Consider the following 24,141-nt stretch of genomic DNA (forward strand, 5'->3'; position numbering starts at 1 on the left):
CACAGAAGAAGATGAATTTGAACGTGATAGCGCCTTCATGTGGTAGAACAGTAAACTGCAGGTTCCTCATTCTGAGCTGTAAAGACTCCTGATCAGTGGTTTCAGGCTGTTTGACACTGAATCGTTTCACTATGGATCCTCTGGTCTCTGTGTGTCTATTTACATTTAACCTCCCTGTATTTTGTTCACCAGGTAAAATGCTGCATTCAAAGGTTCAACATCCACAACGTGCACAGTTTTCCTCAGCGTGCACTCTTGGATCAGCTCCTGCTGTTTTGTGCAGGTTTTATCAAGTTTGCATGTGATTTAATACATGTAAACTTTCAGCAAACCCATTGTTGCTTTTCTTAAAACATTCTCACTAACTCTGTATTGATGCTTGTTACTGTAGCTGACCTGTGTCACATGACAACAGGAAACAGGTTTGGTAAACTTCTACCTTATTAGATTTTATTCACATTACAGAACCACACTACTTAAACAAACCTACATTAAAATATGTTTAATCCAGTTCCCCCCATGACATGGTCTCCCCCATGACATCATTGATGATGTCACAGAGATTATAAAAAGAGGAAGTGGTGGGTGTTGGCTCCTGAATGCATGGTGAGTAGAACTGAGACCTGATTAACTTCTAGTCATTGTAAATATTAAAATTTAACTTTAAACATGTTCATGTAACATAATGATGCAACGTATTATTTTTCACTAACAAACCCATGATAGTGTGTTTGTGAAGTTTCAAATGCTGGAATTGTGGCTGAATAGACGTTTAACAGGCAGGCAGGGTAAAAATCAACTCTTCAGATGTAAATGAACTGTGGACAGAGCGTCCGTCTCCACTTCATGCTGCTTTCCTCAGATTTAAACAAGTCAATAAGTCACTGCTATGTTTGTATAAGATGGTATTATTTATAATATGGTTTAAACTTAATATGGTTTAAAAACTCTTATTTATCCTAAAACATCTGGGCTAATTGTCTTATTACAATATGTACACCTACTGTCCACTGTACTGGACACTAGATGGGTATTTAGGGGAAGATGGAACTGAAGGTTTGCGAAGTGTTTGCTAAGAGTGTTTGACAACTTAATAGTTTTAGACTTTGTAGATGTTCTTCTTTCATATTTTAGAATTATATATATGTCATTGTTAATGTAAAATTAATTCAATTAATTTAGAATTTAATTTGAATTTAGCCTATCAACCCGGTTCATGCCTCTGTATATTATGTTGCTCTGCCTACACCAGAGGGCACTGAGGAGCAGTATCTACATAACAGACACAGAATGAACAAGGGAACAAATGGGAGATGACTCTGAGGATCATGTAGAACATTTCAGAGTTTAACAAACAGCTTCATCCAACACTACAAACACCTCTCTGTCATCAGGAGAAGCTGGAAATCTGTTTCTCACAGATCCAGTTCATTTTAAGTTTCAATTCTCGATGTCTTGTCCATTTTCCTGTTTGATCGCAACATGCTGCACAGAACCAGTTTCTGTGATTGTCCAAAAGTCCTGTTGCCCAGAATCTGTGGAACAAATAAAACATATTTAAACTCACATTTTCACATTTGAATAAACACTCACGCACTGACAGCTTCTGATTGGTTGAACAAACCACGTGTGTCTACATTTAACACATGATGACAAACAATAATTTGAGGAAACTCGATAAATGGATAAAAACACTCTCACTTTTCTGTTAGTGATGAGTCGTCCACCCATTTCCATTCCCATAAATTTCCTGACATCTGGCTCAGTTTCTTCCTCAGACCAATCCAGGACTCTCCATCCAGATTCAAACTCCTGACAAACTCCTAATAGTTGACAAGACAAAAATCATTTCATCATTCTAAATCCAGTATCAGACAGAGCAGGTTGAATTCCAGTCACTTTACTAGAATCAACAGTCAGTGAACAGGTTTACAATTCAGCAGCCTGAAAAGTGTTTGAGCAGGAAAATGAATCCATCAGGGTGAAGACAGGAAGCAGGTCACAGACTGGCAGCAGGTCAGAAACACCAGGAACAGATCACTGGTAGTTGATCAGAGATCACACACACATGAACAAACACACTCACCTGTTCCTCTTTGCTGTTGATCATCACCAGATCTGATCCTCTGCTCCTACAGTCTGTCCAGCTCTCAGACCAGGTTTTATTCTCAGTGGATTTAAAGTAACAACTGGATCCAAACTTCTTCCATCCTTCAGGACAAAACTTCTCTAAATGTGAAACAAGATTTTTTTCTATGTCAGAATGAAATATTTGTAATTTCACTACTTGGGTTCAGATTTTTCTTTTTATGCCACTTTTTTTTATCTTTAACCCTTTAAATACCATCAGTCCCACTTTAGGTGAACTTCAACAAGTGTCCACATAACAAAAGAGTAAAATCAGTGGCGTGAACTCACCCTCAGTTTTATCTTTCGTGTTCTTTACTCCATCTTGTAACTGGCTGTCGTCGACCGACGTGTCTTAAGATAACCGACAACAGACCACAATAAAAAATGTGTTGATGCAGTAAGAGCGACGTGAAGTTGGATCTAGATCTGACTTATTCCTGTTTATTGAAGGATTTCTTACCTGCAGTTGTTTGATTATGGGACTGATTAGAACTGTTGCTCAGGGAGTTGACTTTAGTCTCCAGCTGCTCTTTTTCCAAAGTGACAGAAACATCTGTTGGGAAACAGAGTCACTGAGTTGTGTTTGTGTTCCTCCACTAACCAGTGACATCGTCTCACACATCTGTCCTGACTCATGTTCTAATAAGTAGATGCAGGAGTTCAAGCAGATCTTTGTGCTGGATGTAATTTAATACCTGTGAGATGTTTCTGAGAACGCAGCACTACTGAAACAGGAAATCATATCATTTGATCATTTGTAGTGAAACTTCTATTTATTTAGACAAGTTGAAGAATAAAAAAAACAAAAACACAAGTTACAGAATCAGCTTCTTTGTCAGAAGCTGCCGTCCTCTAGTTTTATGGACAGTGCTATGAATACACACCAGACTGAAGATGTCTCTGACACAGGAAATGTCTGACCTGTGTAGATATTTATGATTTATCTTGTGGAAACCATCGACGAAGTGGAGTTCAGTGACGTGCGAGTTTTAACCACGACAGGATGAAACTGATGGTGAGCAGAGGGGAAGGGGCCTTGAAAAACCTCTGAGTTCTCATCAGTTCATTTGGTGTCATTGAGAACTAGTGGAGTTCAGATCTTCTAAACAAGTGAAGTTGATTAGAGGGAAAGAAGCTGCTTCCTAAGAACACGTTGTCTCTGCAGAAACACACAGTGAATGTTCAGTAATCATTTACCTGCATCTGCCTGTTTGTCTGGGACCTGCCTTCAATACAGTCTCTGCAGCTTCCTCCTCATAATGTGACAAGAGAATTACTTTAACTTAGTACTAATCATGAAATGTCTTCAGGCTTATCAGACACTTTAGAAACACTCAGACACTAACACATAAACTGATGGAGCTGCTGCCTGCAGCTGTTTCCACTGACTTAAGGCCTGTAACCTGTGAAATGCTTCAGGACTCTGTGTTCACCATTACTGCTCCTTTAATGTTGAACAGGATGAAGGTGAAAGTGTTGCTGTACAATCAGAAAATAAGTCATCAGCCACACATGTACAACGTCAGGTCCTTCTTTCAGCTCAGACTGAAACGAGCTACTTCCTTTTCTGCCCACTGTGCTAAAGTGCAGGTGAAAGAAACAGATGCCAGGTTTACTCATAAACAGTGATGAGAGACAAACTGTAGAACCACAGAGAACCTCACAACACGTGCAGAGACACAAACATAATTCACTTTAATGAAAAGCTTCATAACCAACAGATGTTTCTGATTAATGCGCTGATGCCTCTAAATTCAGGAGGGCGTCACTGACACCTCACTGCAAATAACCACACACTCCTCTGCACAGAGTGCTGCTACTGAGAGCTGACTGACAGCTGTCCGTCTACTGTGCACGACACTCAAGAAGTGAGAACACAGGACTGGAAGAAAGGCCTGCTACACACTAACATAAAGAATCAGTGGAACTTAACACTGGAAATGAGCTTTTTGTTGAAGCCTCTGTCCTTTAACCAGCCGTGTTGTTTTCTATCTTAAGTCCAAGTCAAAGTCAGTAAGTGGTTTCACTTTGAAACAGCCTGTGTTCATCCTTTACTCACATTTAGGTTTGCAGCACCACAACATAAAGAACAAACAGAATCAGGACTGAAACAGACACTTGACTTTATATCTCAGGCTGTTCTCACATTCTCACACTAACTGCGTTGACACACTCAGAGACAGAAGGTGTTTTTCTTCATGACGGTCAAAGTGCAGCAGTGCAGCAAAGTTCAGTCATGCAGTAGGAGAATCACAGAAAGCATCATGTTAACTGCTCTGAGCTGTTCATTCTTACATCGTGTGGACAGGATGATGATCACAACCATCATCAGGAGACACAGCACTCCTAGACACAGAGCAGCAGCTCTGTAAGACGTCCGCTGGACTGGACGATGCCTCGGACTTTTGGATCCTACAGAAGAAGAATGAAGCAGCATGAAAACAGTTTATTGTTTAAATGTGTGGCAGCAGCTGTGCACAGTTCCTACAGATCACTGACTGGACACATTTCAAATAGTTAAAGCACATATGGAAACCACTCATGTGAATGTTTAACACTGCTTCAGTCAAACAGCACTGCGTACAGTGTGTCTTCCTGTTCAGTAGTTGCACCTTGTTTTACCACAGCTGATGTTTCCACACAGAACAACGACATAGAGCAGGTTTTATATCAGCTACTTGACTAAGAAGTATGTCAGTGACACATTTAATGATTTGGATTGTCTTCTAAAAGTGGAAATGCCTGTGTCAGGTGGACCATCTGCAAAATCTATATTGAACTGTAAGTGGAGTTTGTGTGAAGCTGCAGATTAACTACTGAACACACAACCGTCTGCAGAGTAGCTGAACACGTCCTGCTGGAGATAATAAAGACACAGTTCAGTGTTGCTGCAACATACAGCTAAGGAGTCCACGTGCTGATCAACTAAAGTCCCAGACATCAGTTCAAGCTTTATTTTCATGTCACGGTCAGACACACTGTGTTTTTAGGTTGTCTGTCGTCCGTCCCACTTCTTCTCACCTCAATATTCCTTCAAATGTTTTGCTGCTTTTGTCTATTTGCACCTGTTTTCTTAAGCTGCTGATGGTTTAACTACATGGAACCAGCTCCACTTTCATTTACAGACATCATATCTGTACTCACAGAACTATGAATTATACTTTTCAGCAGTTTGCAGGAACTAATGTAGCAGCAATGTTAATTTGTTTTTAATGTAGAAAACCAAAGATGAAAGACGGTAACTGTGACAGAGGAAACCCACACAAGCGGACGGCGTATTAAACATCCACCTCGACCACTTCCTTACAACTTCAGTTTCATTTATAGAAAATATTTTAAAAAGATATTTATAATATATGTTACAAAGAGTAATTCTATTATTAGTAATTATAGTATTTGTACAATGATATAATATTTAGTGGCGAGGTTTTAATTTTCTGACTAAGTCTGTGTCCATAATCTGATTTATTCTATTTTCTCTTCAAATCAACTCAAGTTTTACAATAATTCAACTAAACATCATCATTGTCTATTTACCTTTATTCATTTTACAGCCCCAAATGACAAATTACCCTTAAGAGACTATGTACAACCATGAAACCCTTTCTCCACATAGACCCTCAGATCAGATGTAGAAAAACTCTCCTAAAAGTTTAATATTTAAAAATAAAAGAGGAAAACTTCAGACAGTGCGACTGAGGAGGGATCCGGCCTCCAGGACCAACAGCTGATCAATAGATGTGAGTGGAGAACAGAACTAACAGCAGTAGATTTAGTAGTAGATCACTTACCTCTGGATTCAGATTGAAAATCCATCCTCTCGTCCCTGATACCATGTGGATCATCATAAATAACCACCTCTCTTTCCTCACGACCAGCTCCACCTTCCTCCACCTTTTTGTTGTATCTCACCTTATTGGAAAAAACTGGTGTAGCGTAAACAACTGAGGACATGTTGAGACGGTAACAGATCTTAAACTACTGTTACTGTCAGAACAACGTGTGTTATGATGGACGATGAACGATAGAAATCCAGTAAGAGAAGTTACTGATGTTCTGCTGATGCTGTCAGTGGTTCTTGGTCAACTCTCAGACTGTTTGACAGAATGTTACGGAAGTAGAAGAAAGAAAACGAATGCACACACACACACACACACACACACACACACACACACACACACACACACACACCCTTTTATTCAACTGACTGAGGGAGATAAAAATAACTTGAAGTTCAGTTTGTGGTTTTATTTATTTTTGTTGTTAGACATTTTCCAGTTTTTGGCTTTAAACCATTTCGACAACAATAAATACAAAGCTGCAAAATAACAGTAAATATGTAAAAATACATTTTTTACACCAACAGTTTGGAAGTAAAACGTTTTCACACGTGCATATTGTGATGAGTTGTTAACAAATGTCTCCACCAACACACACACAGTGACACAGAGCAGCAGACCAAGCACAACATGTCTCTGGAATATTGGATTGAACTTTAGACCCTGAACAGTGAAGTTAAAACTGTTTTTACTGGATGGTTAGAAACGTCCAAACTAATCTACGGTGCTGCATTAAGCTGCTTTGTGGATTTTATTTGTACCACATTTAATTTTGACCCACAGCGCCGTTTGGACTGAAGGTTGCAGTAATGGAACCATCAGATTAAATCACTGATTGATTGTCTAAAACCCTGTTCCACAGTGAGATGAGTTCATTTACAGGTTAATGACAGTGAGTCAGGGGTCGTGTGCTTTGTCAACTAATGGTTGCTGGTTCAAGTCTCTGGTTGACGTGTCAAAGTGTCCTTTGTTCAGTAGATTTATGATTTTTGTGTTAAACTCCTTTTAAAACTGAAGGAAACATGAAAAATCACCTGTATTATTACATTTACACTTACTTTATATAAGGTTTCCAACAATACATTTTTATTTCTTATTCCAGTGTCAAGAAAATGTTTTTTGTCGTTGTTGTTGAGGTTTAATGAGAACATGTGGTGCCCTCATGTGGTGGATCAGTAGACCACAAGTTCATCATCATGATCTTTCCACTGTTTCTTCATCTGCCCCCTGACGTCCTCAGAGTTTCAATCCTGTCCCAGTAACAGGATTCATTTCTCTTTCTGCACAGAAGATGTGTCATGAATTTTCCTTGTGATTATTCTAAATCTTTATTGTAGAGCTCGTAGTGGGTCGTGGAATCGTATCAAGATGTGGTTCTAACGTTCTGTGACTTTGGTTTCTCCACTTTTTCTTCTCAACAGGATTTCCTGATAAAATCCATCTTCCATTAACTATCTGCTCCATTTGACTGTGATTCAAACAACAAGGTTTGAAATATTTTTTAGAATTAATGATCATCTCTGAACCTGGAATTCAGTAGAAACGTAGAAATATGCAGGAGCTTGTGCAAAACTCCATTCAACATTTCTTTAAGCATTTTTAAAACCAACTTTTTCAGCTGTGAACTAGACTATTTCTTTTCTCTGTTGTACTCGACCAAACAACTGGACAGTAATCCTGATGACTAAGAACTATTCCTTGAACACTGCGTTCTAATCTAAATAACAGCCTGATCCCTCCTCTGTACTCTGAGTTGGTGGCAGGTCCTTACGTTTGGGGAGGCTGGTTTGATTCTCCTGTCAGATGCGCTCCCACTGATCTCTTCTATCTGTAAATCCTGTAATGTTGAAATGTAGAACACTTAAGCAAGAGTTGCGTTGCTCTTTTCAAGAGCATTGGACGCAAGAGGATGAGATTAATGTAAGAAAAAATCAGCTTTACCACACTGTGAAGCAGAGCTAATGTCTTAGCAAATCTGTGAAATCCAGGTACAGAAAATGTAGAGTAGTGATGATAAACTTCAAGAAAGTGTTGGATTAAGTAAATTATTGTAAGTCTGGGTGATTATTGAGCTGGCTATGGCATTAATGTCTAAATAACATCTTTTCTGTATCTGAAACATTCAGATGTCTAATGTTTAACATTTACTACTTTACTTTAGGAAACTTTACCATTTACTGCAGAAACGTCTAAACATGGGACACAGATGATCCCAATACTGATGTTTAGTTACCAGGAGAAGATGAAGGAGCTGAATATTTAAGAACTGTTCCAAAGGATCAGGGTGAAATGATTGATGCAGAGCGATTCAGTGAGTGAGGAAGTCGACCAGTGCTGCTGAATCCTGGGATCATACAGTGATCTGACAAAACACTCTTCTAGTTTAGTTTTTACTTTATGTGTTTGGTGCCTGTTCAACTCCAGCTGTGTTCTTTTGTTGATTTGTCTCTGTATCGAGCCACGAGCCTTCAGTCCCTGTTTTCCTTGGCCGGTTTCTGTTTTCACCCTATTTCCATGTGTTTTTTAATAACCTCCCTTCTTATTTATTTGTTCCTGACATTTTTGGGTGTGTAAAATAACAATGATGTACTTTATTGATCCCTGTGGGGAGATTGTTGTTTGGACACTGCAGTAGATGAAGGCACTACTGTTGGGTTCCAGAGTCTTGTCCAAGGACACATCGACATATAGCAGGAGGACCCAGGAATCGAACCAGAAACCCTGGGGTTTATAGGCGACTGCTCTAACTCACAACTGCCCACGTGGATGTTATAATCTCCGAGTAGAATGACCCCAGTTGGACCACCTTCCAGAGACCATAATAAAGCCCGGTACTCTGCACTGCTGTTGGACCTGTAGGCACCAACAGAGACCTAACCCGTACCTGAAGGTGCAGGGAGGAAACTCTCTCATCCTCTGAGGAAAAATGACTGATGTCAACATATCTCCACACTCATATTTCTACTAGTTCAGATCCTCAGGCAGATTGTTCCAGTGTCATCAGTAGAAGCTGTAAATCGATTTCTCACAGATCCAGGTCTTTTCAGTTTGATGTACATGTGGAGTGAATCCTCCTCTTTGATCACAGCATGCTGCAAAGAGCTGTCTTGTTGCAGAGATCCTGTGAGTCAATAACAAAATATCGTTCTAATCTAAAGCTTCTTATTATTTTCATATTTCAATAAAAGCAATTTTCATTTTGAGTCTTTCAAAAAAATAAAATTCTCTTTTGGGAAATTTGTAGAAAATTCTGAGCATCACAGGTTCAAGTCTGACCACAGATATATTAAAGAAAACAGGATATAAAATGTAAAATGTCATGAAAACGTTTGTTTCTCTGTTCACACTGGTTTTTAAACTCACTATACATTCTCATTAGTGTTTAAACTGAACATGAACTGAACATGAAGCAGTAACAACTGATCTTTATCTGTTTGAGTTTATCAGTCTTACTAGCATCAAGGAATCAGTTTGACTTTAACACTAAATGAAATGTAACTTTAAAATTTTAATACAATACAATACTTAATGTGATGATAATAGAACTATAATAGAACAAATAAAACTGTCTCACGTTTCAGACACTGCTGATCCATCCACCCATTCCCATTTCCATTTATCTGTGTTCTGTGTTCTTTCTGACCTCAGACCGATCCAGGACTCTTCAATCTCATTCAGTTTCATGACAAATTCCTGATTTAAAAAGAGAAAACAATCATTTCTAAATTTATAATTCAGTATCAGTCAGGATGTTGTTTAGGAAAATAAATATTTTCATAGTTCTCCAGACATTAAATAACATTTTTCAGTACAACATTTATATTTGAATCATTTACATACTTGTTAAGTCTTATTAATGTTAATTAAACATTAATTAGATCTTTCACTTATTCCGTTTCCAGCTTGACATCCTGTTTCCATGTTTTTTCTTCCTACTTCCAGGTTTGTCTTGTTTTCATTTCGTCCAACTTTACTTATAACCTAAATAAGGGATTAAGCTGGATCTTTCCAGATATTCTGGTTGAATTTATCTTTGACTTAGTTGCCAGATCAATTAATCCCAGTCTAGTTACCATGGAGATTTATTCTGTGTTGCCTGTTGTCGTTATCCACTCATCATGGCTTCATTTATCCCAGACTCAGTTTCTATGGAGGTTTATTCTTTAAAGTGAACCTGGTCCAGAGCAGGCTAACATTCAGAATAGATGAATCCTATAGGACCCTCTCTTTATGTTTAGCTGTCTGAACTATTAGAAATTAATGTTTTCTGCTATATATTTCTTCAGTATATATATTCTTCTTAAAAATACCAGAGATAGTGTTTGATTTTATTATGTTGGCTCGTTATTTAACAAATTCATTTTATAACTATTCATGTGATAATTGTAATTATTAGAAACAGCTGATCAATCAGCAAAGGTGCTTTTAATTAAGTCCATAAAGTGGACAGGCCTTGGTGTCCTTTTATCCTCCCTGGCTTGAACTCCGAGTCCCCCCCTGCCTCCCATGACTGTTTTCATTTCCTGTTTCAATATATTTCCATTGTCATACATTTTACCTTGTAGTAATAAAGCTCCTTTCGTTTCAACTTAACCCTTAAAATGTGAAATCATTAAATAATTTTACCAACAAACAAACTGTAAAACACCTGAGATCAGAGCTCCTGATCATGATGGTCTGTATAGATTCTACCATTTTAAGGTAAGAAAAAAAAAAACAGACTCTCTAATTTTCTAATTGTTAGAAATAAACCATGTGTATTTGTCTTTTAGTGTTTAGTGAACATACATCAGAGATCACACAAACACACTCACCTGTTCCTCTGTGCTGTTGATCATCACCAGATCTGATCCTCTGCTCTGACAGTCTGTTCTGCTCTCAGACCAGGTTTTCTTATCAGTGGATTTAAAGTAAAAACTGGATCCAAACTTCTTCCATCCTTCAGGACAAAACTTCCCTTCTATCAAACAAATGTTATAAAGACATAAATTAGTTTGATGTTATTCAGTATCAGGTTTATAAATCTTTTTTTTTTCCTGTTTAGTTTATTCTACTTTTTTTACTCTGTAGCTGATTTGTGACAGTTTTTAGCAGAAATATCCAAAAACAGTTAAACATCATTAAATAATTGTAATTAAAAATAAAACATTGTCTTAATTATATGATTTTAAACTTTTTCCCACCTTCAGTTTGTTTTTTCAGTGTTTTAACTTCCTCCAGCAAAAGGCTGCAATTTTCATTCAGTGTTTTGTAGCTAATTTCTAACTGAGTGTAGTTCACTGTCAGACCTCGAGAAAAATAAGAATACATACAATTATTTAAAAAAAAAAAAGGTAAAAGGTTATGTGTGTTCCTCCAGCTTCTTTATTTCATCCTGTAACAGGCTGTAATTCTTTCTCAGAGTTTTTTACCTGTTCTCTGAGTGTAGTTGACTGATAAATAAATAAAAAAAAAGATAATATAGTAGAACAATGTAAAACTAGTGTAAATGGGATTAAAGTGAATTACAAGTTGCTAGTTTAAAACCTTTCTTACTTGAATTGTTGTCCTTTAACTCAGTGTAGGATTTTTTCAGGTTGTTGTATCTGGTCTCCAGATTTTGTTTTTCGAAAGTGACTGAAAAATCTGTTGAGAAACAAACAAAACATGAAAAATTAAATCAATCTATTTTAGAAAATGGTACAAATATTTCCTGTTATGATTAAACATCAATGTCAAACTTTTAAACTGTATTTTGATTATTAAGTGTGTCTTATAATTATCTTGATCATTATCTTTATTAAAAAGAGGGAAAATCATTCAGAAGGTGACTTCATTTCCAAGTTTAACTTTTTACCACTTTTAGGGGAATGGATCCAAAGGTAAATTAAACTCATCATATCATATGATAGTAAGTATTTGCGTCACGATGACACTATCAAAATACACAGTGTCTCTATAATTTTGGAATTATAACCTTATAAAGGGAAACAGGGGAAAATAGTAAAAATAGTAAAAAAAAATAAATAAATATGTAAAACTGAGAAATTATCATATTCTGATCAAGTCAAGTATATGATGATTGTTGATGAATGTTTATTCTGATAAAAACAAAACAAACATCCTGTTTATAGTAATCTTTAAAGCTGTAAACATCTTACTGATATTTGTTGTCAGACCCTCGTTTGTTTTTTGGTCAGGTTCATATTTCACATGCTGTTTGTCCTGTAGCCACAATAATCTGGTAATTTGTGGTTCAACTGTGACTCAGCTCAAAATCTATTTGATGACGATGCTGAAATTTCCTAAAACAATTTCTAGGAAACATTTTTTATATCAAAGTGAATCAATATGGATAATGAAACATATTGAAATAAAACTCCTCACAGCGTATGATGATCGCAGCCAGAATCAGAAGATACAGCAAAACCAGAGACACAGTGAAAACTCTGAAGCAGCTTCTTCTAACAGCTGGAAGCTTCTTCTCACTGTTTGGTTCTACAGAGACAAAATTCACAGAGGAAATGTTTCACTGAGCATTAATGAGTTTTTTTTTATCTTCCTAGTGAAACAAAGAAATTTGAACTTTGAGATCATCTGAAACACACCAGTAAATCTACATCAGGACAGTTCTGATATAGAAGAATTAAGGTTTGAATCTTGTCTCTAGATTCACACTAGTAAATGGTGTTTGTGTATTAGCACCATTAGACCAGCAGCATGTGCTAATGCTTAATTCAGTGAGGATTAACTCTGGTGTTTTATTTTAGGATTACTTGGTTCACTCATTTGGTCTCAGACTAAATAAACCAACTTTAAACCAGTAGTATAAAAACGACCTAAATGTCTTAGTTGAACTACAGATTGAGACGTCACTGTCTGTGAAACCGGCCCCATGTGTCCTGATAATGACTCAGACCAGTGCATCATGTTTGTTCTACACTTACAAGAAGAAGAATGGATGATAATGTCATTTGTTAGTTGACAGTCAAACTGCTTTTCATCAGTTTCTCTGTCACAGTTCTCATTATTTCATACTCAACAGTTTGCCGTGACCTAAAGTCAGTGTGCTGCTCTCCATCCTCTAACATCTCCACCTCCATGTTCTGTCTCTCTCCTCTGTCCTCTTGTCCTCTGACATATTTCACCCTGAGATCTGAACCAGCTTGAATTTCTGTCGACATGTTGAGGAACAAAAAGCTAAAAACTAACTGAACGTCTTTCTGACCAGTCTTCACTCAGTCAGGCAGCTTTCAACAGAGCATCAAGGAAGTAGCAGCAGAACAAACCACACCCACAGATACTTTAACACATTTGTTTCTGTCTGATGAAAAATTAACTGAGGGACTGTTTGATCTGTGCATTAAAACATGTAAATACACTGAGAAACACAAGTTATACTATGTTAAAGGTTGTTGAAGGTTTATTTCTGGTATTCATTGTGTTATTCACCAGCAACATTGTGCACATGAATATACTGAACTGATGTTGGTCGGAAGCTGTGTTCCTCTTTCAAATGTAAATTATCAAAGATAGAAACAAAGTGAGAAGTTTCCAACACAGGAAATGTGACGTGTGACCTGTTATTTATAATTTCTATGAACAACTTCCTCAACAAGTTCTGATGATCATTGATGTGTGAGGTCGAAACATTTCAACAGACGTTAGAAGATGGAGAGCAGCTCACTAACACTGGGTCACTGTGACATCGTGAATATTACAGTGGAAAAGATCAGAACTTTAAATTGATGTCAAACAGCTCTTACAGGATCTCTTCAGTTCACACAAAGCACCAATAGAAGTCTCGTCTGTTTCACCTCCTCTAACTAACTAACAGAACATGATGGACCTGTCAGTATCAGGTCACCTGACGTCATTTGGCTCCTGGAGTTCAAATGTTCTGATGAAGGTAAAAAGAGGAAACAGAAGATCTGTAGTTCAAATGTATTCTCTGTGTATTTTGTCTACGTAGAACCAAACTGTTTGTTTACTTTCAGCAGGAAGTGTCTTTGATCCTCTTCTTACCTGGGAAAGTTTTCATGCTTCATGGTGGAATTTAAACTTATTTAAACCTAATTTAACCAACGTTGCTTCTTCTCTGTGGTTGGATCACAGCAGTAATAATTAAACTAATTCAAGAAGTCCAGGATGTTGGACTCTCACCAAAGGAGTCCTTATGTCCCTGTCCCATATGGACAGTCAGGGGTTTTCATGGTAACAGTCTACAACTTGCTGTTAGCTCCTGTTGTTGTGCTCAGTGTGTTGAGTGACTTGTTTCTGTCAAACAACAAATGAATACTTACAAATATATTTTAAGTTGTAACTGAAGGATACACTTGTATGATAATCTGAGCAGCTCTGGACAGAAAATGAGATGACCACTATTCTACCACCAACCACATACAGAGAGTTTCAACCTGTTTTTCTTACTGTAAATATCATTTAACAAAACAGAAGAATCGTCTTATGGAAATCCTGGTGGACATGCAGCCCCCTGAAGGCACCGAGGGTTTTGGGTTCAGTGTTTTGTCCTGAGTCACTTCAACATGTGACCAAGAATCGAGAGGAACCGGGAGTCAAACCACCAACCCTGGAGTTCACAGGTGACTACACTAACAATGTGAGCTGCTGGTGCCCCAACACACTGTTCCAACACATATTGATGGAGAATACAGCACTGGTCAAAAGTAAAACTAGTTCATCTTAGTATGAGGCTTCAGTGTGAAACAGCCTGACATTCAGGAAGTCACAGTTTGGTTTGATGCAAACCCACAACAAAAGAAATCAACAGGTTTGAGACCAAGAGGGAGGAAACCAACTGTGCACGATGCATCTGCACACGAAAGGAGGGCCAACGTGTCATTAGTGTGCTTCACAGGGAAACAGTAGTTGAACCAATTTGTCCTAAAAATACATCCCAGTAATTAGTGTGAGCTGTTTGTTCTTACGTCGTACTGACAGGATGATGAGCCCCACCATCATTAGAAGACACAGCACTCCGAGACACAAGGCAGCAGCTCTGAAAGACTTTCTCTGGACTGGAGGAGGATCCTGAACCTGTGGTCCTACAGAGGGACAAAAAAGAAACATGGTTCTTTGTTACTGGTTTCTCTTTCTGAGCTTTGTCCCATTTGTCTCAAGTATTCCTGGCTGCAGAGGTCAACAAGGGGCAGGGTCGAATTCAGGTTGGGTCAGAGGTCATATAGATGAGTTAGGACAGTGGGTCACGTGATTCATGTAGCCTTGAATAGGATAAAAATAATCAACACAAGAAACCTGTATCTGGTATAAAACTTCAAGTTGAAGCCATAACTCCTGTAAAAAGGGTGAAGTTCAGTATCTGATCAGTGCTGTTTGTTCTCAGTGAAGTTATTTAAAATACTGTGAATCTAAACTCACGTGTCAGTTGTCACTTCACAGATTTACTATCATTACAGTCATACACCATTTAAAAAGTGTCTCATCATGGATCAGATGACATTATTTAGATGTAGACAGCTCCTCCACCTCATAGGTCCTACACACTGTCTTACTTACTGTACACCACCTCCTTAATACACACAGTGTTATAGGTCACAGGTTATGTCTAATAAGTAGATAATTGACACTTTTATCACATCAGTGTAAAAACAGCAGTGTTCAGTCTGTCACAGTCACTCAGCTCCTCACACTTCTTCCTGCTCTGGTGTAAAACTCAGAGCTCATGCTTTCACAGATCACGTCAATGTTACTAGAACCAACAGAATAAACCCAGACTGAGTTTCACCAAACAGCAACAGAAGATCTGAAAATGAGTCTGAGAACAAACTTCACACGAGTCCAACATGAGTTAAAGGCTCAAATGCTGAGAAGCTGCAACAGAAACATTAATCTAGTTGAAATCATTGATGGATCATGGATCCTTACCTTCCCCAGCTTCTGGAGACTGAAAATCAGTGTGATCATCTCTGATGTCGTCTGCACTCTCGTAGATAACCACCTCTCTTTCCTCCCTCTTTCCTCCATCTTCCTCCTCCTTTCTGTTGTATCTCACCTTATTGGAAAACACTGGTGTGGCGTAAATGACTGTGGACATCCTGAGAGGACGGAGACAGCTGCACTTCACTGACTGTGAACTCTACGCTGATCCAATCCAGCTGCAGTAAAACTTCAACGTGTTCTAGTGTCGTACACACTACGAACTATATGAGTACAGTAACATAACCTGCTGCCCTGATGCTGCTGTCAGCGGGTTTTGACAAACTTCTGTCTGGTTCAGAGAACATTGAGGAAGTAGCACAAACACATTCACACCCCTTTGTTCATTTGACTTTGTGGGAAAAGATTTTTACAATTGAAACTGTAATTGTGTCTTTTAGTTATTTTATCTAAGAGACTGTTAACATGCAGCTGTAAAATGAAAATCTAATGTTTTTTATTAAAAACTGTTTAGAAATATGTGACTTTTCTGTCAGTGTGTTAATGTACCCCCCACGTTCATCACATACAGGAAGTTTCTCTCTCTTTCTTACAGACAAGGTACAAACACACACACACATCTCATCGTTTGTAAAGTCATTAATATTTTAGTCTTTATAGAACCATATTAATTTAATATATTAACACTTCATAATAAAGTTTGATTGTGTAAATTCACTTTTATTATTTATTTATTTTTAATGTGAACATGTTGTTGCCCTCGTGTGGTGGAGAAGTAGGCTGCAAGTTCATTATCCTGATGGTCTTTATCAAAGACTTTGTTCTTGTTGACTTTTGATTCAAACAATAACCAAAAACCAATCAGGTTTCCAGTCACGTTACTAGAATCACCTATTTAATTGAAGAACTGTTTTAATCCACGTGTTAGAGTTTGGAAAGCTTTCAAATTAATTGAAAGAATGAAGTCATAAAACATATTTCAGTGTTTGTTGTTAGTGTTTCATGACAGTCAGCACCAGTTACTATAAAAACAGAGGAAAGAGAAGTGAAAACGTGAAGAGTGAACTGTAGACTTATTCATGTTAAACTTCTTCAACACAGTCTTTTTTAGATGAACTGGAACAACTTACCTTGAAGAATGGGTCTCTCAGATCTCTTCAGAGAAATGTACCTAGTCAAGAACCACGAGAGGTCGTTTTTTTATTTTCAGAACTGTTGATGTTATTGACCACTTATTGTCCGAGGACTGTGAACTTTGACCTTGTCATTTTTGTATTTTAATTATTTTAATTCAGCTCATCAGTGAAAGTAGTTTTCAGCCTTTTTGTGTTTTCAGTTCAGAGCGTAACACAGAAGAAGATGAATTTGAACGTGATAGCGCCTTCATGTGGTAGAACAGTAAACTGCAGGTTCCTCATTCTGAGCTGTAAAGACTCCTGATCAGTGGTTTCAGGCTGTTTGACACTGAATCGTTTCACTATGGATCCTCTGGTCTCTGTGTGTCTATTTACATTTAACCTCCCTGTATTTTGTTCACCAGGTAAAATGCTGCATTCAAAGGTTCAACATCCACAACGTGCACAGTTTTCCTCAGCGTGCACTCTTGGACCAGCTCCTGCTGTTTTGTGCAGGTTTTATCAAGTTTGCATGTGATTTAATACATGTAAACTTTCAGCAAACCCATTGTTGCTTATCTTAAAACATTCACACTAACTCTGTATTGATGCTTGTTACTGTAGCTGACCTGTGTCACATGACAACAGGAAACAGGTTTGGTAAACTTCTACCTTATTAGATTTTATTCACATTACAGAACCACACTACTTAAACAAACCTACATTAAAATATGTTTAATCCAGTTCCCCCCATGACATGGTCTCCCCCATGACATCATTGATGATGTCACAGAGATTATAAAAAGAGGAAGTGGTGGGTGGTGCCTCCTTTTGGCTCCTGAATGCATGGTGAGTATAACTGAGACCTGATTAACTTCTAGTCATTGTAAATATTAAAATTTAACTTTAAACATGTTCATGTAACATAATGATGCAACGTATAGATTTTCACAAACAAACCCATGATAGTGTGTTTGTAAAGTTTCAAATGCTGGAATTGTGGCTGAATAGACATTTAACAGGCAGGCAGGGTAAAAATCAACTCTTCAGATGTAAATGAACTGTGGACAGAGCGTCCGTCTCCACTTCATGCTGCTTTCCTCAGATTTAAACAAGTCAATAAGTCACTGCTATGTTTGTATAAGATGGTATTATTTATAATATGGTTTAAACTTAATATGGTTTAAAAACTCTTATTTATCCTAAAACATCTGGGTTCATTGTCTTATATTACAATATGTACACCTACTGTCCACTGTACTGGACACTAGATGGGTAATTAGGGAAAGATGGAACTGAAGGTTTGCGAAGTGTTTGCTAAGAGTGTTTGACAACTTAATAGTTTTAGACTTTGTAGATGTTCTTCTTTCATATTTTAGAATTATATATATGTCATTGTTAATGTAAAATGAATTCAATTAATTTAGAATTTAATTTGAATTTAACCTATCAACCCGGTACACGCCTCTGTATATTATGTTGCTCTGCCTACACCAGAGGGCACTGAGGAGCAGTATCTACATAACAGACACAGAATGAACAAGGGAACAAATGGGAGATTACTCTGAGGATCATTTCAGAGTTTAACAAACAGCTTCATCCAACACTACAAACACCTCTCTGTCATCAGGAGAAGCTGGAAATCTGTTTCTCACAGATCCAGTTCATTTTAAGTTTCAATTCTCGATGTCTTGTCCATTTTCCTGTTTGATCGCAACATGCTGCACAGAACCAGTTTCTATGATCGTCCAAAAGTCCTGTTGCCCAGAAACTGTGGAACAAATAAAACAAATTTAAACTCACATTTTCACATTTGAATAATCACCCAAACACTGACAGCTTCTGATTGGCTGAACAAACCACGTGTCTACATTTAACACATGATGACAAACAATAATTTGAGGAAACTCGATAAATGGATAAAAACACTCTCACTTTTCTGTTAGTGATGAGTCGTCCACCCATTTCCATTCCCATACATCTTCTGACATCTGGCTCAGTGTCTTCCTCAGACCAATCCAGGACTCTCCATCCAGACTTAAACTCCTGACAAACTCCTAATAGTTGACAAAAGACAAAAATTATTTCATCATTCTAAATCCAGTATCAGACAGAGCAGGTTGAATTCCAGTCACTTTACTAGAATCAACAGTCAGTGAACAGGTTTACAATTCAGCAGCCTGAAAAGTGTTTGAGCAGGAAAATGAATCCATCAGGGTGAAGACAGGAAGCAGGTCACAGACTGGCAGCAGGTCAGAAACACCAGGAACAGATCACTGGTAGTTGATCAGAGATCACACACACATGAACAAACACACTCACCTGTTCCTCTTTGCTGTTGATCATCACCAGATCTGATCCTCTGTTCCTACAGTCTGTTCTGCTCTCAGACCAGGTTTTCTTCTCAGTGGATTTAAAATAACAACTGGATCCAAACTTTTTCCATCCTTCAGGACAAAACTTCTCTAAATGTGAAACAAGAGTTTTTTTTTATGTCAGAATGAAATATTTGTAATTTCACTACTTGGGTTCAGATTTTTCTTTTTATGTTACTTTTTATCTTTAACCCTTTAAATACCGTCAGTCCCACTTTAGGTGAACTTCAACAAGTGTCCACATAACAAAAGAGTAAAATCAGTGGCGTGAACTCACCCTCAGTTTTATCTTTCGTGTTCTTTACTCCATCTTGTAACTGGCTGTCGTTGACCGACACGTCTTAAGATAACCGACAACAGACCACAATAAAAAATGTGTTGATGCAGTAAGAGCGACGTGAAGTTGGATCTAGATCTGACTTATTCCTGTTTATTGAAGGATTTCTTACCTGCAGTTGTTTGATTATGGGACTGATTGGAACTGTTGCTCAGGGAGTTGACTTTAGTCTCCAGCTGCTCTTTTTCCAAAGTGACAGAAACATCTGTTGGGAAACAGAGTCACTGAGTTGTGTTTGTGTTCCTCCACTAACCAGTGACATCGTCTCACACATCTGTCCTGACTCATGTTCTAATAAGTAGATGCAGGAGTTCAAGCAGATCTTTGTGCTGGATGTAATTTAATACCTGTGAGATGTTTCTGAGAACGCAGCACTACTGAAACAGGAAATCATATCATTTGATAATTTGTAGTGAAACTTCTATTTATTTAGACAAGTTGAAGAATAAAAAAAACAAAAACACAAGTTACAGAATCAGCTTCTTTGTCAGAAGCTGCCGTCCTCTAGTTTTATGGACAGTGCTATGAATACACACCAGACTGAAGATGTCTCTGACACAGGAAATGTCTGACCTGTGTAGATATTTATGATTTATCTTGTGGAAACCATCGACGAAGTGGAGTTCAGTGACGTGCGAGTTTTAACCACGACAGGATGAAACTGATGGTGAGCAGAGGGGAAGGGGCCTTGAAAAACCTCTGAGTTCTCATCAGTTCTTTTGGTGTCATTGAGAACTAGTGGAGTTCAGATCTTCTAAACAAGTGAAGTTGATTAGAGGGAAAGAAGCTGCTTCCTAAGAACACGTTGTCTCTGCAGAAACACACAGTGAATGTTCAGTAATCATTTAACTGCATCTGCCTGTTTGTCTGGGACCTGCCTTCAATACAGTCTCTGCAGCTTCCTTCTTATAATGTGACAAGAGAATTACTTTAACTTAGTACTAATCATGAAATGTCTTCAGGCTTATCAGACACTTTAGAAACACTCAGACACTAACACATAAACTGATGGAGCTGCTGCCTGCAGCTGTTTCCACTGACTTAAGGCCTGTAACCTGTGAAATGCTTCAGGACTCTGTGTTCACCATTACTGCTCCTTTAATGTTGCACAGGATGAAGGTGAAAGTGTTGATGTACAATCAGAAAATAAGTCATCAGCCACACATGTACAACGTCAGCTCCTTCTTTCAGCTCAGACTGAAACGAGCTACTTCCTTTTCTGCCCACTGTGCTAAAGTGCAGGTGAAAGAAACAGATGCCAGGTTTACTCATAAACAGTGATGAGAGACAAACTGTAGAACCACAGAGAACCTCACAACACGTGCAGAGACACAAACATAATTCACTTTAATGAAAAGCTTCATAACCAACAGATGTTTCTGATTAATGCGCTGATGCCTCTAAATTCAGGAGGGCGTCACTGACACCTCACTGCAAATAACCACACACTCCTCTGCACAGAGTGCTGCTACTGAGAGCTGACTGACAGCTGTCCGTCTACTGTGCACGACACTCAAGAAGTGAGAACACAGGAGTGGAAGAAAGGCCTGCTACACACTCTTAAACATAAAGAATCAGTGGAACTTAACACTGGAAATTAGCTTTTTGTTGTAGCCTCTGTCCTTTAACCAGCCGTGTTGTTTTCTATCTTAAGTCCAAGTCAAAGTCAGTAAGTGGTTTCACTTTGAAACAGCCTGTGTTCATCCTTTACTCACATTTAGGTTTGCAGCACCACAACATAAAGAACAAACAGAATCAGGACTGAAACAGACACTTGACTTTATATCTCAGGCTGTTCTCACATTCTCACACTAACTGCGTTCACACACTCAGAGACAGAAGGTGTTTTTCTTTATGACGGTCAAAGTGCAGCAGTGCAGCAAAGTTCAGTCATGCAGTAGGAGAATCACAGAAAGCATCATGTTAACTGCTCTGAGCTGTTTATTCTTACGTCGTACGGACAGGATGATGATCCCAGCCATCATCAGGAGACACAGCACTCCGAGACACAAGGCAGCAGCTCTGTAAGACGTCCGCTGGACTGGACGATGCCTCGGACTTTGGGATCCTACAGAATAAGAATGAAGGAGCATGAAAACAGTTTATTGTTTAAATGTGTGGCAGCAGCTGTGCACAGTTCCTACAGATCACTGACTGGACACATTTCAAATAGTTAAAGCACATATGGAAACCACTCATGTGAATGTTTAACACTGCTTCAGTCAAACAGCACTGCGTACAGTGTGTCTTCCTGTTCAGTAGTTGCACCTTGTTTTACCACAGCTGATGTTTCCACACAGAACAACGACATAGAGCAGGTTTTATATCAGCTACTTGACTAAGATGTATGTCAGTGACACATTTAATGATTTGGATTGTCTTCTAAAAGTGGAAATGCCTGTGTCAGGTGGACCATCTGCAAAATCTATATTGAACTGTAAGTGGAGTTTGTGTGAAGCTGCAGATTAACTACTGAACACACAACCGTCTGCAGAGTAGCTGAACACGTCCTGCTGGAGATAATAAAGACACAGTTCAGTGTTGCTGCAACATACAGCTAAGGAGTCCACGTGCTGATCAACTAAAGTCCCAGACATCAGTTCAAGCTTTATTTTCATGTCACAGTCAGACACACTGTGTTTTTAGGTTGTCTGTCGTCCGTCCCACTTCTTCTCACCTCAATATTCCTTCAAATGTTTTGCTGCTTTTGTCTATTTGCACGTGTTTTCTTAAGCTGCTGATGGTTTAACTACATGGAACCAGCTCCACTTTCATTTACAGACATCATATCTGTACTCACAGAACTATGAATTATACTTTTCAGCAGTTTGCAGGAACTAATGTAGCAGCAATGTTAATTTGTTTTTAATGTAGAAAACCAAAGATGAAAGACGGTAACTGTGACAGAGGAAACCCACACAAGCGGACGGCATATTAAATATCCACCTCGACCACTTCCTTACAACTTCAGTTTCATTTATAGAAAATATTTTAAAATTATATTTATAATACCATTATGTTCACAAAGAGTAATTCTATTATTAGTAATTATAGTATTTGTACAATAATATAATATTTAGTGGTGAGGTTTGAATTTTCTGACTAAGTCCGTGTCCATAATCTGATTTGTTCTATTTTCTCTTCAAATCAACTCAAGTTTTACAATAATTCAACTAAACATCATCATTGTCTATTTATCTTTATTCATTTTACAGCCCCAAATAACAAATTACCCTCAAGAGACTATGTACAACCATGAAACCCTTTCTCCACATAGACCCTCAGATCAGATGTAGAAAAACTCTCCTAAAACTTTAATAGTAAAAAATAAAAGAGGAAAACTTCCGAAAGTGCGACTGAGGAGGGATCCGGCCTCCAGGACCAACAGCTGATCAATAGATGTGAGTGGAGAACAGAACCAACAGCAGTAGATTTAGTAGTAGATCACTTACCTCTGGATTCAGATTGAAAATCCATCCTCTCGTCCCTGATACCATGTGGATCATCGTAAATAACCACCTCTCTTTCCTCACGACCAGCTCCACCTTCCTCCACCTTTTTGTTGTATCTCACCTTATTGGAAAAAACTGGTGTAGCATAAACAACTGAGGACATGTTGAGACGGTAACTGATCTTAAACTACTGTTACTGTCAGAACAACATGTGTTATGATGGACGACGAACGATAGAAATCCAGTAAGAGAAGTTACTGATGTTCTGCTGATGCTGTCAGTGGTTCTTGGTCAACTCTCAGACTGTTTGACAGAATGTTACGGAAGTAGAAGAAAGAAAACGAATGCACACACACACACACACACACACACACACACACACACACACCCTTTTATTCAACTGACTGAGGGAGATAAAAATAACTTGAAGTTCAGTTTGTGGTTTTATTTATTTTTGTTGTCAGACATTTTCCAGTTTTTGGCTTTAAACCATTCGACAACAATAAATAAAAAGCTGCAAAATAACAGTAAATATGTAAAAATACATTTTTTACACCAACAGTTTGGAAGTAAAACGTTTTCACACGTGCATATTGTGATGAGTTGTTAACAAATGTCTCCACCAACACACACACAGTGACACAGAGCAGCAGACCAAGCACAACATGTCTCTGGAATATGGATTGAACTTTAGACAGTGAAGTTAAAACTGTTTTTACTGGATGGTTAGAAACGTCCAAACTATTCTACGGTGCTGCATTAAGCTGCTTTGTGGATTTTATTTGTACCACATTTAATTTTGACCCACAGCGCCGTTTGGACTGAAGGTTGCAGTAATGGAACCATCAGATTAAATCACTGATTGATTGTCTAAAACCCTGTTCCACAGTGAGATGAGTTCATTTACAGGTTAATGACAGTGAGTCAGGGGTCGTGTGCATTGTCAACTAATGGTTTCTGGTTCAAGTCTCTGGTTGACGTGTCAAAGTGTCCTTT

The 24,141-nt window shown here is 38.1% G+C and overlaps 1 protein-coding gene across 1 annotated transcript; it reads right to left on the minus strand.

The window, feature by feature from the left end:
• Positions 1-1,214: 1,214 nt before the first annotated feature.
• On the minus strand, positions 1,215-23,429 carry LOC113155231 (CD209 antigen-like protein E). The gene is made up of 7 exons (XM_026349839.1): positions 23,146-23,429; positions 21,645-21,761; positions 19,806-19,898; positions 19,634-19,696; positions 19,304-19,446; positions 1,702-1,823; positions 1,215-1,535 (listed from the first exon to the last, which is right to left on the minus strand). Exons 1-7 carry the CDS (start codon positions 23,306-23,308, stop codon positions 1,391-1,393), a joined length of 846 nt encoding a protein of 281 aa, XP_026205624.1. The 5' UTR covers positions 23,309-23,429; the 3' UTR covers positions 1,215-1,390.
• Between the last annotated feature and the right edge of the window lie 712 nt (positions 23,430-24,141).

This window comes from Anabas testudineus, chromosome 11 (assembly GCF_900324465.2).
Source record: "Anabas testudineus chromosome 11, fAnaTes1.2, whole genome shotgun sequence".
NCBI lineage: Eukaryota > Metazoa > Chordata > Actinopteri > Anabantiformes > Anabantidae > Anabas > Anabas testudineus.

Excerpts from the sequence above, each read along its gene's own strand:
- LOC113155231 (XM_026349839.1), bottom strand. The coding sequence starts at position 23,308 with ATGTCCTCAGTTGTTTATGCTACACCAGTTTTTTCCAATAAGGTGAGA. Across the intron at positions 19,899-21,644 it reads CATCATCCTGTCCGTACGAC|ATGTTTCTGTCACTTTGGAA; the intron begins GTAAGAATAAAC and ends GTTTCCCAACAG. Across the intron at positions 19,447-19,633 it reads CACGAAAGATAAAACTGAGG|AGAAGTTTTGTCCTGAAGGA; the intron begins GTGAGTTCACGC and ends TTTCACATTTAG.